The following is a 16,405-nucleotide window of genomic DNA, read 5'->3' as shown; positions in this document are numbered from 1 at the left end:
GCATCCAAATGTTGCAGGACACTTGAGACTGGAAGGCTGGAGTTACAGATCCATTAATCTAATCTCTCTCTCACACACATACACACACACACACACACACACACACACACACGCACACACACACACACACACACACACACACACACACACACACACCACAACTGACAGCTTTGCTTAATATGTTCCTACAACTTGTTTGACACAAAAGTTTTTCAATTCACAAATACAAAAGTTGGCTCAATATTTTGCCACAGACGACCCCTACTGGCCAAGACATTTATTGCAACCCACTGCAGATTCAACTAATTACAGCGAAACTTTGTTCCCTCAAATGGTACGTTATGTTCGGTTAATATGAATCAATAATCATAAATAATATAAGTTTACAAATACAATTTACAGTTGAATTTGTTTAAATTTTTGATGGTTAAGGTTCAGTCATGCTTGGATGTTTGGAAAGATTTGAGAATATATGCAGCCCTGAGGCCTGTTTTGAAGACACCAAGTCACCACATATCACCTTTTTTGTGAATCAACCAACAACATAGCCACTGGTGCGATGAATGCAACGTGTGTGTGTTTTCCCATGTCAATCCCACAGTCCTGTTCCCTTCAACAGGAACCATAGTCTTCCCTTATCCCATTAAGACAATTGCCAGCACTGGCATTCAAACGTGCACGTGTGTGTCCTTGTGGGTGTCTGCGTGTGTGCATGAAACCACACACATATGGACCAATGCACACAACTATACCAACCCGTACACACACCAGGCAGCACACGAGTAATTTCAAAATCAGTCCTTTCGGAGAAAAACAGAGTAAAAGAGGGGGGAAAAAAAAAAGAAGAAGAAACGAGATCCTCCAAAACCTCCACCAGTGTTGGCGGATTGTAAAGGACTGTCAGTTACTGCAGCCTTCTATTAGGCCAAAGGGAAGCAGCAGGATTCAACTGGGGGCCCAACGAAGGGCTTTTCTTCCTGGAAATCGGCCCTCGCACATGGACCTGAATGCACTGTGTCGCTAATCTTCTGAGCTGTGGGAGCCCACTCTATATTCACAGACTGTGCCGCCCCAGTAGGGACTGCCACGCATGCTGATACAACTACACCTACTGTGAAGCTGATGCTCAGATGAACACAGGGTTAATGTCAGGGTACAAAAACCCTCAACGTTTTAGGAGAAAGGAAAACAGGTTTATTTAAAAATTAATTTTAAAAACACAAATTTTAATCCTAATAACTGGATACAGGTAACCGAGTGAAGTTTTGATCGGTTTCTTTAAATTATTTCTTGCAGTCAACAAGTTCAAGTGCAAGTTCAATTGAAACTTTAATGGATTCCATTGAAAAAGTTGTTTAGCTTACATTCAGACTGATGTATATCAAGCATTTATTTCTGTTCCTTTTGCAATTTCTGTTTACAGCTATTCAAAACAAAATTCAGTTTCTTTGAATTAAAAATTGTACATTAAAACAACAAGAGAAAAATGGATTCTTAGTAAAGAAATGTGCTATGGTGTAGTAACCCACAAAAGATGATTGCTAAAAGAGCTGGTTGTTCACAACAATGTATCCAATTATAATAACAGGAGGTTGAGTGGAAGAAAAAACTGTTTGAAAGGGTGCTGCAGAACAGGAAAAACTACAGTCTTTGGAAGATTATCAGCCAAAATACATTCAAGAGTTTGGGACAGAGCCACAAGATGCGAACTGCAGTTGGAGTCTGAGCTTTTAGAGTCAGCACACCCAAATGTTTCAAGCCAAGGACTAAAAGTGTCCCAATTCTTATGTCAAACCATTCCGAAACCAGAGACAATGACAGAATTGTCTACTTTGGTACACTGAGAGATGACTCGGTGGTCCAGAGTCATCCTTCAAGATTAAAGTAAATGTTGTATTTGATTTTGAATATAACTTAAACTGCTTGAGGTTCACTGTGAAGTTTCTATAATCCTTCGCTGATCAGTTTTTAGCTGATTTAATTTTTCTACAGGACTTGGCAATCTTTTTGCTAGTGTGTGTATTTTAGGAACTCAAGATACTAAAAATACATCCTGCTGTCAATGTTATAAATGCTGACTGGTCATATGCTTTTAAGGTAAACCAAACATTAAAACAGCATGGAAGCAGTTCAGTTTAAGGTTAATTCAACATCTCTGTCAGCCACAGTGGATAGGAATACACAAAGTGGAACAACTTCAAGAATCGAGATTACAAGTAATGCAAGACAGTGATAAACATGGCTGATGAAGTGCTGCCCTCCAGTGGACATATAGTGACATAGGCGTCATTAACGGATTTCAAGTATACAGGGGCTTCCTTTGGTACAATTTGTGAAACTATATTTTCTTTAGTCACATTAACACGAGGCTAAGTGAATAAGAATATAGCCAAAAGGTTAAAAAAAATTAGAAATGTTTTTTTTTTACTGAATTTGAATCTGAATAAAGAGTGACACTCATGTCATGTCCATTAATTACACAAATAAGTGGTACTTTCCAAGAGTTTTTACAGCAAATAAGAATTCACTTATAGAAATGGACTTTTAGTACAAAAAATGTCAGCCTAGTGAAAGGTTTAAAGGGATGTCCCTGAACTGAACTGTACAGTATGTAGACTCCTCTTTCACACAAAATAATTTCCTTCACTGTCCATGAACCTTATTTAATCTTCCTTTTTAAAGCTCTTATTTTTTGTCTCCACTGTCCTTTTGAAACAATTTAAGTTTTGCTTCTGTAATGAAGCACCCACATAAAGCATTTTATTAGCGGAATATCGACAAAGTAACATTTGTAATGGAAACACAGCTGGTGTTACTCTAAGTTTGTGTTTGACTAGCTGGCCAATTTCTAACATGTTCTTCCTGGAAATGGGACTGAGATGGAGTCAGTGAATAACTCTCAGGAAAGCTTTCTCACTGGATCCAGGAAAAGAGTTGATTGCACACTTTACCAGGTTCAGATGGTTTATGTACTCCATTTGTCAGCATCAGAATTTTATTCATTTATTTTTATCAACAGTTTACCTCTCAGATCATTAAACACATCCAAATGCTGTATTGATGGCTCATCTAAACATGGCTGACTTGTTGAAGAATGTGAGTGTATTAACTACATATATGCTGCTAAGCGGGAACAGTGTTTCTGCAAAAGTGCAATGAGTTGGACCTTAAGTTTTTCTCTGGATTGTGGCAGTTGTCTATTGCTGGCAAAGCTAACTGGAGACAAAAGTAATTCAAGAACTGACGACTTTCACATTCCCAACTTTTCCCCTTTGGTCAAAGTTAGGTTTCATTCTTAATCAAGGCATAAAACCCTTTCGTTGGCCTCTCAGAAAGTGATTAGATCTTGGTAATCATGTTTTTAGTTATAATTATTGCTTCAGGTGCATGTTTTATAGTTGAGTTTTTATCCATAGTGTGGATTACAATTAATATTGTTTTTATTAGTTTCTGTTAGTGTTTCTTTTATGTGTTTTTTGTTTTGTTGGTATTGAACAGATGTTTACCTGGCAATAAAAAACAAATCTTGATCTTACCGTTTTATCAAATTTGTTTCTAATGTAAAATTCAAAATGTTGAGAAACAAACAGAAATCTCCTTGTTCTCAGTAAAATGTATGCAGCTCCCAGGAAAAGAAAAGTATTCAATTTTCAGATTAAATATGATGTCATGACTGAATTTATAGGACTCCTAATATAATCTAATACAGATATAAATTCATCACACCTCTCTAATTTATGATGCACATCTGATGTACTAATTTCTAATCTTGCCCATTCTGAGCACTTAAACTACTGTATGTGTGATCTGCAAAGTAACACAAGCAGGGGAGGCGAGGAGAACAGATAAAATTTCAGACGACACTTTTTTGTTCCTTCAGATGCTGCTACGCTGCCTCATCGTGATTAGAGTTTCACAAATTATAAACTTGCAACCGTAAAACATCTGAGATGTTTTTAACTTAAATCAGTAAACAGCAAAAACAAAGTCAAAGTGAGGCACGACAAAATCAGAACAGCACATGTGACACGGGGCGAGGACACACCATGCTAGTCATGCTGCTCTGGGAAATTTATTAAATGAGTTTTCTTTTTATTACCGTTATTAGTAATACGATGATTATGTTTTCACTGGTGCTCCTGTAAGTAGAGTGATAAATGGGTCAGTCAAGCAGCAGGAGTCACAGTCCATCATCATAGTCATCACCACTATAAAATCCGTTTCACCGTATTCTAAGAATTCTCAGCATCATTTTTACTTTTTGTCAGGCTAAAAAATAATTTACATCACATTATTTTTTACTGATTTTTGAAACCACAAACATTCCAGCAACACACTCTACAACTGAGGGGATTAACAATCAGAAAAGCATGACTTTTTGCATAGTATTAAATGAACAAAGACATTGAGTTCTTTATTTACAATTATTGTATAGATAAAAAAAATATCATAAAAACAAGATGAACACTTAATTCACTTACCCATGAATGGCTAAGTATGCCAAAAAGCTATCTGTTGGCATTTCTCTTTTTCTTTGTTCCACAAACTGCATGCTGCTAAATACAGTACATCGAGGCAGGTGAGTATATTGCAAAAAAAGTATCATTGATATCATCATCATGATGGGTGTCATCATAAACATAATGGCAGGTCGTTACAACACATTATGATTTGGATGTGTCTCTGACAGGAGCGGTGATTGATTACAAACAGCCAAAGTGCCGCGTCATCAGTATGACTCATTGAGTTGCATGACGTAATCAGGAGGAGTTCATGTTTTCAACATTTCTGTCCTCAGTGGACCCATAACTCTATTTACAAGAATCAGTTTAACTTCAGTTTCTTAAAGCTGAAAGTCCTCCTCGATGTAAAAATGGTTCGAGAATGTTGGCTTAAGTCTTTTTTTATATACGGAAAATGCCATATCTATGTGTTTTTTTATTTGTTTCATTTATCGTTTTTAATTTTACAGACAAACAAAAAAGGCAAACACCAGAAAAAATAGCAAAATAAATTAAGAACTTCTAAGGTAAATATCAGAACCCAGACTGTTTTCTTTCAAATTAAATAAGACAGACTTTATTCAGATGTTTTTCGACATGCCTGAGCTGACCAGTAAAGCTTGTGCACCCTCTTCAGATAAACGGATTGGCTGAACAATGACAGAGGAGGAGGAGGAGGATGCAAAAACAAACAAAAAAGGATAAAGCTGCTCAGAGAAATGATTGTTTACATCGTCTACAGAATAGTTTTTAATTTATGTTAAAAACGAAAAAAAAAAATTCTTCAAGTTGCATAATGAGCCTACTTTATGACATCATGCTTGCCACTGACTTCGGTTAGGTAGAGTAATAATACTAGAGGCTAGTTAAGTGGCCTTGTCCTTCTGAGTGCAAAAAATGGATACATGTGCCTTCTGTATGCGACTTCTGATAATGTCTGATTGGTCAAAGTACAATAAATAGTTTACAACTAGTGAGTACAGTTGAGATGCTAAGAGTACTGTATATTCTGTGACGGCAGGAAGACAAGCTTGGTTAAAACACACAAAAGCACATCTAGAGTTACACCACAGAAGTTTTCATTCATAACCAGATAGTGCAGGAAATCGTTTATGTATATATATAGAAAAAGAGTCAAAGCAACATTCCATTTTTGTTGTTATTAGTTTTGTTTGTTTTTTTTAAATCAGTTTTTCCTTTTTCTTTAGATGTTAAAAATGCCAACAGCATTTAGGGGCTGCTTGTGTCTAGATGAAAAGAAGCTTTAAAAAAAAAAAAAAAATCAAAAATAAATTAGAAAATATCAGCACAATATATTGCAAGTTTGAAACAAATTTCTAAAAATGACTGGATTGCAGCCTTTTGATGGTCACATACATCTTTAAAACATCAAGTCCTTTGAACAAGCAGGTTTACCTAGACGACAGTTAAATAAAAAGGTCCTGATATCAACCTTTTATACAAGCACTGACTCCAGGTCAGCATTAAAGCAAAGCAAAAATAAACCATAATTAATAAAAAAAAAATCTAATCAAATCAAATATCCTCCTCTCTCATAAAAAGGAGGCCTTCGTTAGGAAAAACCAAAGGCAAGCCGCTCTTATTAGATCCCAACAATCATAAAGAGTAATACTAAGATTCCACATGTACTGTACTATGCATCCCATTATATTTTGGTTTCTTCTCGTTTATCCTCTAAAAATATCTACATTATTTGACAATATAGCAGGCAAGTTTCAGCACATGGTTTTTCCCGTAATAACACAGCAACAAAATTCTGAGCTCACCTCCTCTAAGAAACCAGGAAATTCATCTCTACGAGGTTGTAAACAATTACATTCTGTTTAAGACATAAATAAGTCAAAGTAATTTAAGCCATTGAAGCGGAAACAAGGCAACATGCCAACAAACAAAGATAAACTCTCTCTAAATAGATTTTATGAATTTATATGTATAGAATATATCCCATAAATGCTATCGTCATCATTATTATTATTAATATTTTGCATTTCTCTTTTTCCATCAGGTGCAAAACTACTGTGCAAGTTCAGCCCTACCACCTCGATACACATTTCTGCTTATGGAGTATGTCATTTTTTTAAAAATTATTTAAGAGTCCGGTACATGTTCATGCCACACAGAGGAGGGAGGGAGGACTCAGAGAAGCTTTCTTTACATGTGTAGTCCGCTGCGATGCTCAGCCCATCAGAACCAAACAACTCCAATAAAATTAAAACCCTTTTTAAATAAAACTTGGGTAATGTACATTCATGCAGGATCAATAAGAATAATAACAAGAATAATCAGACTCAGAATAATAACAATGGTTTTTAATTTAATTTAAACTATTACTGTATCTCTGTTAACAATGTTATTATTGAAGAGAAGGAGTTTAAGGAGAGTATAAAGTCTGTTTGCACTCTGCACTCCTCGGCAGTCTCCCTCCTCCTCGTCCTCCTCCAGGTGTCGCTGCGGACACAGTTCATACGCAACGTGCAGACAGCTGCACGTTTATACAGTACATGCTAACCGGTACAAGCATAGTGTCATACACACCATCAAGGCTGCCACCATACACATGCAACCACAAAAGCAGGATGGCTGTGTAGGTCGTGTAGCTTTGCGGAGCTTTTTGGATTGTGTTTTTCTTTTTATTCTTGTCATTTCACAAGGATTCGCTCGATGATGAACGGAAGCGAGAGCATTATTGGCTTTAGCTTACAAGAGGGAGATGGACGAGATCTGTGTCAGTGGTGAAACATGGTGCGCTGGGTGGAGGGGAAGGCGAGAACTGAGTGGCCATGTGTCAAGTAGTGGTAGAAGTAACAAATTACGGTATGGGAGAGCTGGACGAGGCGCTCCCGGACCATGAGGGAACAACGTGAGTGGTCACTGCGGCGTTCAGGACGGGGGTTAGAGGCTGGTCTCCAGGCTGTGGAGAGGGCTGGCGGGGCTGGAGGAGGCGGCAGATTTACTGATGTCGATGGTAAGGTTGATGCCACTATCAATGGCGTTGTTGTTCTTGTTAGGAGACGAAGGCTGGCTGGAGTACTTCGTCCTCCTCCGGGCCGAATCATCATCTGTGTCGTCGATGAGGGGGATGCTAGGCGTGGAGTCGTCTATCCTAAACTCAGGGTGTGTCATGAAGTTGTGTATGGATGTTCTGGAGTCGGGTTTTTCCAGGCCTTCATAGAGGGAGCTACGGAATGCATTCACAACTCGAATCTGTTGTGTGAGAAGATCAAAAAAAGGAAGGGGGAAAAAACCATGAGCGGTGATGCTACAGATCAAATAAAAAGAGCTGCAGGGAACCTCGTAATGGGAGAGTAGGTGAAAAAAACAGACAAAGAAGAAGAAAAAAAATATTTATTTTTAAGAATATAAGGTGGAAGAGAAAAAGTGAAAGAGAAACAAGAGAGAAGGTAACTGGAGTCTGTTTTCTGCTTGCACAAGATGACTACAGGTCACAAGTCACTTAATTTTGGCGTGCACTAAGAAAAACTGTGAGGAACATAATCATAAAGAACACAAGGAAATCAGACATTTCCAGAAAAACAAAAGCAACACAAACGCTCGTTGTAAGTATACGCTTTAGTCCAATGTGCTGTATACCTAGAAACAAGCCACATTAATAAATGGAATGCTTACAGAAAAAATTGAAGGACAATACCACATGCAGTTTTGAAGAAATCTGGTGGACGAGGTCAGTAAGAAAGAAGTTGGTTATATCAGAGAAATCCAATGAGGCGGTTTAAAAACTTCTTGAAGGGTAGGGGGTAGGGGGCACCAGACCGCTGTCTGGCTGAATATCCACACAGACTCTGAATGAGACACACAAAACACTCAAATATAGCACAGTGTAGCAGAGGCATTGTCCCAAATGGAGTCAAATCTGCATGAGGTTGGCTCAACCTAAGCATTGCAGTGAAAATAAAACTCACACCAACAAAACACATCCCAGAAATAAAATAGTGGCATTTAGACAACAAGCAAACACCGTAGGTTAAAATATTATGGACACACACAAGATGTAAACACAAAGTACATGCAACAGTGACAAACTGGACACTGGCACAAGAAAAGCCGACATCAAACGAAAGGAGGTGAATAATGAAAATAAGTTTCATTGTCAGGTGTCTGACGGTTGAAGCATGTTTCTCACTCCATGCATATCTGAGTAAACACTCAAGTATAAGCCCAGCTGTGTGTGAGTGTTTAATGAATCACATGTTCTTGTTTTCGGGAAACAACTTACAACATGGCGACCTTGAAACCATATAGAAACTGAGGTTTGAAGAATCAGAAAAGGTAACATGTCCACTTAATTAGATCAGGCTTTTTTGCATTGGTATAAAACAAACGGAATAACTGATTGTAAATTATTATTGATAAGTAAGCAATTTCTAAAATTTAAACAAGTTTCTTATGTTGAAATTTAAAATCCCCTTCAGATCAGGTGCTTTTAACCAATTCATCTTTTTGTCAATCTTAGGCTGATATGACATATAGTTGCAGGTACAGTCCCAGCAGGATTTAGAATAAAACAGAAACATGGAGGTGTTTGCTGGCAGGGCAGAAGGCCTTTCTGCTGGATTGCTAGACTCAAACTTTAAAATCATCCAACGGTGCCAAGTTGCCAGTAGGCAGAGTTGAACCTATTTGCTGCGCTTTTGCGATGAGCTCTGGAGGTGTCAAGATTTTTTTTTTTGGCATTTTCACAGTTATTTTAAGGTTTTTTAAATGTTCCTCTGAACATCATGGAGTTTACTAACGCAATTGTTTTCTTACATATTATCTGGTTACTACCTACACTGCATGTTTTATTTTAAATTTTGACTATGAGTGTCACTCAAAATTTGAGCCACAGGGCCAGGAGGATGTTGTGAATTACTAATTAAAAGTTCTTGTTCCATCTAAAAAGTGAATTATAAAAATCCTTAGCTGTACCAGTAGGTGTGACCAAAGTCATTTTGTTATCAGAGATTTTCGAAGTGAGACTTTTTCAAAGTGACAAATGAAAATGATTCTATACAACCAGGGATAACAATAAATGTAGGATCCTTCATGTGGATTTAAGCTGTGATCCAAAGGAAAAACTAACTTCACTGAGGAATTTAAAAATATTTTAACATGAAATGCAAAAGACATGATATGTAGAAGATGTGTTGCAACCTTTACATAAAAAATTGAAAAGAGAGTTCAGGTTTGTGCCATTTCTCCTTTAGCATATTAGACCTGCAAATGACCGCACAGTGATAGTAACTTCTTTCCTTGAAGTTTGAGAGTCATATGGGTTCTGGAAATTATAGCTATTACATGTAATATACAATAACACTGCTGTAATTATGGCTTAGTGGGTGCAAGAAGATGCAAAAGCTAAAATAAAAAATAATAAGAGGGATTTTTTTTTTATAAGTTTGTGACAGGGCAAGCTCTGACAAAAATGGAGGGTTGGAGGTTTATCTATTTTGATGCTTCTGCTGGGAACCTGTCTAATATGGCAACATGATAATCAACCACAGCAGCATTATTAAGCGACCGAAAGAGAAGAACAAACTGGCTTACTGACAAAATCTGCAAGCAGCTTTCTGTTTTATCTAGCAAATGAGGAATAGAAATATTGAAATATTTTCTCATTCTGGTGGTTTTACGTTAAACCTTTGTTTTATATTCTCTCTCTCTCCCTCTCTCTCTCTCTCTCTCTAGTGATATATATACTGTATATATAGGTTCACTTTAAGGTGTCGATTACGTTCAGACTCAACGCTGAAAATAGAGATGATCACAGATCTTAGTATCTTATATCTTGAGCTAAGAAGAAACATTTCTCTGAAAGCATTCGAGGTAATAAAAAGGACGTCCTTAACCACACATACAGCCGCTTCCTCAGTGTTTATTGAGTTAATAAAATATATAATACACAATAAAATTTTGATTTGTCTCAAGTCGTTATTATCTGCCACTTATGTGGCAGATAAAACAACATTGCCACTTATACTTGAATGTTCCCCCAGTCCCTTTTGAGAGTTGATTGGAATTAGTTAATATTAACATCCGTCGAGACATAAAAACGAGAGGAGTGACAGATGTGATGACGTATGGAGGATGAGCAGAGGGAGACAAACTCACAACCTGAAATGTCACGCCGTGGGTATCACTCTTAGTCCTGTGCTCCTAGCACTCTGGGGAAACAAACACACATTGACCAATGAGAGGACAGTACAGCCAACCATGGGAGGAGATATCAAGATGAATTTGAAATCCAGTGTGAACATAAAAAAGACAGAATAATAGAGAAAATGAAAAAAAGCAGCAAGAGAGAAAAGGACAAATCTTCAGAGATGCCAACGTCACAATGGAGGCATTGGTGGCATAATATCTAGTAATTTAAGTTTAAAAATAAGAGCTTGATGAGGACTGGATGGCACCCCTGAAGCAAAGAGAGCAGACAAGCAGACTGACAGAGTTCTGACTCACGGCCAGTAGTGGAAGGAGCAGTAGCAGCAGTAGTGCTTGTAGGAGAGGAAAGGGCATTGGACAAGGACACGTGACTAGGACTAGAAACATTGGTTACATCCTGGTTCTGGCTGGTGGTGGATGACTGGCGTCTCAGAGCCCCAGCCCCCTGAAAGGAGGTGCCGCTCTTGAAGGTGTTGACTACTTCAATCTGTGGAAGAAGAGCGGGACAGGAGAGGACAAATGGCTGCTCAGAGTGACACAAACTAAATGGTAACACATGCTGGCTGGTTGGGTAAAGGGAGTACAACTTCGCAGTCATGACACATAAGGGTGGGGGGAGGTAAAGGTCAGGGTGGAGTATCCCCACAACCAAGTGGTGAATAGGAATAAAAGGCCACCTTACAGATAGAACAACATGTACCTGTCATGGTGGTCATGAACATACAGGACTGTAGAAGTTGTGATTCATCCAACATCTGCTGCCAGAACCAGACTGTGTTATGACCTTTAAAATGGTCTGGATTAACAGTTCTCCAGGCTTTATGAAGACTTAAGTTGCTTTTTCACACATTTGTCAGTCTTTGTAACATTTTAATTTGTTTATTTGTTCACCTAACAGTGATCTATTAATCACCGAGGCAGAATAAGGCTCCAAAGCTATGAACATGTATTGTGTCTAGACATTTTGATCAATTTAGTAAAAATGGGATTTTAGGTGGGAAGGTAAAGGACTGTGTGAAAAGTAGTTGAACTAATGCCACACTTTGTTCCCAGTTCTTTAGCTGAATCTATGAAAGATATAAAAAATAACTCAGTTGTAAAATATAATAAAAAGTAGTTTTTTGCACCAAAAAGGTGATTTCAGAACAGCTATGAAAAAGAAACTTCGCTTAAAGTAGATGATCAATTGAAGGATTATGCATACTGTAGCTCCTGTGTCCGAATGTTTAGTTTAATTTCAGATTCAGATTTAAGATTTCAGATACTGGACATTAGCTGTAGATCCTTTTAAAAGCCTGACATGTCTTTTGTCTTTCGCTTGCCCACTTTGTAGGTTATGAACACGTACAAAGGCTGCAAACAAAATAAGTGAAAAAGCAGTCAAGTCTAAAACAACTGTGAAAGAACAACATAAAAACAGCATGAACTATTGATTTTGATTAAATAAAATTTAGACAAGTCAAGTGCAATTTGATCTATAGATTTTTGTAAAAACAAAAGTTTGCCTCAAGTGAACATGCTTTGGGATAACTTCACACAGCACCACTAGTGATACATCAGTGAGATGAAATCAAGTGCAACACAAAACCAGAATAGAGTTAACTATCACAGTGAAACCGGTGTTAGAGCGCATCACAATGACAACAGTTCCATGATTATTTTCTGTTCCTTCGATGGTCCAAAGTGCTTCCATCCACCCAGGAAAAGTTGGATCTTCATGTTCCTAAATTTGTTATCTTGAGACAAAATGACTTTAACGTTGTGCCATTTATGTCTTAAATATTATGCAAAAATATAAAAGGAACTGGATCTTTGATGCTGACCAATAAAGCATCTAGAATCATGCTGTTCTGCTATTATCCCCTTGAAAACAAAAACTATTGGCACATTTGTTTCTGAAAATAAGTGCCAAAGGGAAGGATGAATAAAGTAAACGCAAATTTATTTTGTCTTTTCAGGTATCAGTCACACGAAATCCTGAAATGAAATGAAAATCTTACCTGAGTCTGGATGCGGTTTAAACCTCTGAACCAAAGTATTTGACCTCTCCGTAATTCCCTCTCTGCATGGTCAATCTCCTCGTTCTCTTCGTTTACGTCTTCCTCTGGTAGTTCATCTTTGTGAGTCAACTGGCCCGCCCGACGCAGGAAGCGCAGGTGGCTGTTGGGTATGGTGACAATCACCTACACAACAAAATAAGAGAGCATTTTTTTTAGTTAAATTCAAAAACTGAAGCAAAAGCCAAAGAATAAGCAGTGCATGAACAATAGGCAATAATTCATTTTAGTTACCTGTCCCCAGACCAGTTCTCCCAGCCCCAGAAAAACACACCACAACCATTTTTCCAGGCTCAGAGGTTGACAGCTGAATGGCTTCCCTCCAAACTGCACAATCACAATCTGCACAAAATAGTGCACAGTACGAAAAATAAAAATGACTTCCCAGACACCTCAATATGTGAAAAATCCTTAGATGATAAATAAAACACATTCACCAATAGAATAAAAAATATATTGTAGCTGTTTACCTGTATGGCAAATGTGCCAAAAACGATGGAGCAGAAAATTGGGTTTCTGAAGATTCCGTCAAAGACATTCCTCTCTCCGTGTATTTTCCGAGCATTTATCTCATTAAACAGCTGCATCATTACAAACGTGTTGAATATGATGGTGTAGTGCTCGGATGGAGGAGAATGGAGAGGAGCGTTACGACCACTGTCGATGTCAAAGATTTTCTCACCTGGTGGAAACAGAGAAGTAAAATAACTTCTTTAATTCTGAACAGGTATTTTAGCACGCTGTATTTTAACTGTGCGTACCAGCAAACAGCAGTGTAAAGATGAGAATGAGCTGATAGACGGCATGTCCCAGGATATTCTTGGTCATTGTGCTGGAGATAAGAGGCTTATTGCGACCATACGGTTTTCTCCTCAACAGGGCCTCTGTGGGGGGCTCCGTCGCCAAGGCCAGAGATGCAAAAGTGTCCATAATCAGGTTAACCCACAACATCTGCACTGCTTTAAGTGGAGAGTCCTGTGGAAATCAAACGCAAACTCCCACTGAGAAAACAAAAACTCCAATACAACTGGAAACATACAGTGGAAACTGAACCTTTACAAACAACACAATGATGTTTTTGTGTCATCATTCTAACACAAAAACATCATTTTGCTCATTTTGTAGGACATTTGATTACTCCAGTCACCTTATTTAAAACTACAGATTAGAAAACAGTAACACAATTCTAACCCAACCAGGAGAATGCCAACACTTGCTACACTATTGCCAAAAAAGGAGATTGATACCCAATTAATGCCTCTTACCTGTGTGATGCAGGCTCCAGTGAAAGCAACAATGACAGCCACAACATTGACAGTAAGCTGGAACTGAAGAAACTTGGAAATGCTGTCATACACATTCCTGCCCCACATCACTGCCTTGACGATGCTGCTGAAGTTATCATCAGTGAGAATAATGTCTGAAGCTTCTTTAGCCACATCTGTACCAGCGATACCCTGAAAGAGCAAAAATGACCAACAATGAAGAAAACCATTTTTAATTTTTCTTTTCTTGTTCTGGGAACATGGATTGGTTTTAGGAAGAAATTTGATTAACAATATGTAAATAATAAGTAATAGGACAAAGACATCGTAATTTTTTATTTTATTTTACAAATGCTGATTAAAATAAATGTTATTTTGAAGTTTAGGATTTATTTTGTAATTAAAAGATCAAAAAGGGTAAGTAGTAAAAATCCAGAAATGCATGTGTCGTCTTTGAGCTCATTTTCTTTAAATACCAAGCGTGGCAAAATGAAAAACAGTTCTTAAGAATTATTATTAAAAGAATAAAATCTTATTAAGAAGTAATTAATGGGACTCAGGAGCCCTAAAAGTAGCAAAGTAAAAAACTAAGTACTCAGTTTAAGGGACAGCAAAAATGAACCAGAAACACGTATTTTAATAATTTTTTTTATTCTCTGTATTTCAATTAAAAAATAAACTGGCTGTTCACAGACAGCTCTAGCCAAGCATATTGATAGAAAATTGAATGGAAAGAAAAACTGTGGCAGAAGCTAAAAGTGTGGAGATTCACAGAATCCAAGTGCCATGTCATATGCTTTTGTTGGTCCACTTTGTTTCATCAAGTCATAATTTAGCACAGGAAATATTAGAGCCCTTCATGCTTCCCTCTGGTGCAAAGTTTTATGGAGATACTGATTTCATTGGCTCTGGTTCACACTGGAAAAAGTCCCAGTATTTGTTTAATGACTATAGAATCAATATCAGCCTACTAAAAGTATGTCTATGCACAGGACAGAATGTGCACATGGGTTTTTTGTTGGGGCTTGCTTTGCATAAATTACTGTATCAGAGTGACATAGCATTATAGCCAGGTGAGATTGCTGGTCAGCCATACACAGTGATTCTATAGTCATTAAACAAATACTGGGACTTTTTCCAGTCCCTTTTTGTCATTAGCTTTATGTCATATTCAAGCTTTCTAAGAAATTGAATAGAATTTTTGGTTTTTATCAACTCTAAGCCATAATTAGCATGAACAGAAACACACACTAGAAACAGATTATTCTGTGTTTAATAGTGCTACATAAATTATATTTTCTTTTTGAATTGAATTGCAGAAAAACTTTTTAATTAATTTGATGCACCTGGAGGATATGATGGAAGAAACTAACAAAATTTAAGCTGTGTGTACTGTAACCAACAGCTAGGGGGCACACTAAAGCAGCAAATATAAAGGCATACTTCTTGAGAAAATTCTAAATAATGCAGCAGTGGAAAAGACTGCAAATCAGGCTCAAATTAATATATATAATTAAAGCGAAAACACTCAAGCATGGGAGTGTTTAAAACATTCTCATGCTAGTTTTATTACCATTGCAAACCCGACATCAGCTTTCTTTAAGGCCGGTCCATCGTTGGTGCCATCTCCTGTCACAGCAACCACCTGCCTCTGATCTGCCATAGTGCTGTCAATAATTCCTGTCAAAACACGCAGAGCAGAGCATGCAGAACAGTTCATACGATACAGCCAATCAGATTATTAGTTCTTGGGTCTTATTTAGCAAAAAAAAAAAGAAAACACACACCCAACATCACAAAATGTAAGTTTGAAGTAAATTCAGACACAATTCAATTTCCTAAAAACTATGCCACAAACTTACCTTTGACAAGTGTGTGTTTATCTGTTGGGGATGATCTGGCCAGGACTCGGAGTTTAGGCCACACCTTGTCAATACGCTCCTGTTCCACCTACACAAGTTTCATGATACACACAAACATTTGAAAATGAAGATAGAAAGTGGTTGCAGTTTAGATATTTTTCCATCATTTTCTAGGCTCTCATTTTTTTCTCCCTGTTATTTTAGCGATATCCTCTGTACCTCGCCTTTCTCATTACGGATCCTCCGGTTGAACTCTTTGCCATCAATGCAGAGGAAATCCTCTCCTGGATGGATGATGCCACACTTGATGGCTATGGCTCTGGCTGTGTTTATGTTGTCACCTGTCACCATGCGTACAGTGATGCCTGCACGCTGACACTTCTGAATAGCATCGGGAACCTAAAGGGCAGAGATATGTAGCTTGTGATGCATGCACCAATTGTTAAAAATTGTCATTTTATTAAAGCATCAAAATTATTGTTTTATTTCAGTCACAAAACATTTTTGTAGTTGTGCTTCTGACAACTTATATAATTTTT

The 16,405-nt window shown here is 37.6% G+C and overlaps 1 protein-coding gene across 10 annotated transcripts in view; it reads right to left on the bottom strand.

Annotated features, from left to right (window-relative positions):
* Nucleotides 1-2,989: 2,989 nt before the first annotated feature.
* atp2b2 (ATPase plasma membrane Ca2+ transporting 2) overlaps nt 2,990-16,405 on the bottom strand; it is a 122,699-nt gene continuing 109,283 nt past the window's right edge. For 7 of the 10 annotated variants that reach the window (XM_014475951.2, XM_023353505.1, XM_014475950.2 and 4 more), the window contains 9 exons: nt 16,086-16,265; nt 15,867-15,954; nt 15,578-15,684; nt 14,005-14,196; nt 13,501-13,714; nt 13,210-13,421; nt 12,974-13,081; nt 12,683-12,865; nt 2,990-7,727 (listed from right to left, as the gene is read on the bottom strand). In XM_014475951.2, coding sequence (XP_014331437.1) covers nt 7,416-7,727; nt 12,683-12,865; nt 12,974-13,081; nt 13,210-13,421; nt 13,501-13,714; nt 14,005-14,196; nt 15,578-15,684; nt 15,867-15,954; nt 16,086-16,265 — 1,596 coding nt within the window. In that variant the 3' untranslated portion in view covers nt 2,990-7,415. Of the gene's footprint in view, nt 7,728-10,634; nt 10,685-10,979; nt 11,170-12,682; nt 12,866-12,973; nt 13,082-13,209; nt 13,422-13,500; nt 13,715-14,004; nt 14,197-15,577; nt 15,685-15,866; nt 15,955-16,085; nt 16,266-16,405 lie in introns of all 10 variants that reach the window. The other 3 variants (XM_014475953.2, XM_014475956.2, XM_014475954.2) reach the window with 2 other exon arrangements.

The sequence above is a fragment of the Xiphophorus maculatus genome, chromosome 20, assembly GCF_002775205.1.
Source record: "Xiphophorus maculatus strain JP 163 A chromosome 20, X_maculatus-5.0-male, whole genome shotgun sequence".
Taxonomy (NCBI): Eukaryota; Metazoa; Chordata; class Actinopteri; order Cyprinodontiformes; family Poeciliidae; genus Xiphophorus; species Xiphophorus maculatus.
The sequence above is the reverse complement of the archived record's forward strand: the minus strand, read 5'-3'. Positions and strand labels throughout refer to the sequence as shown.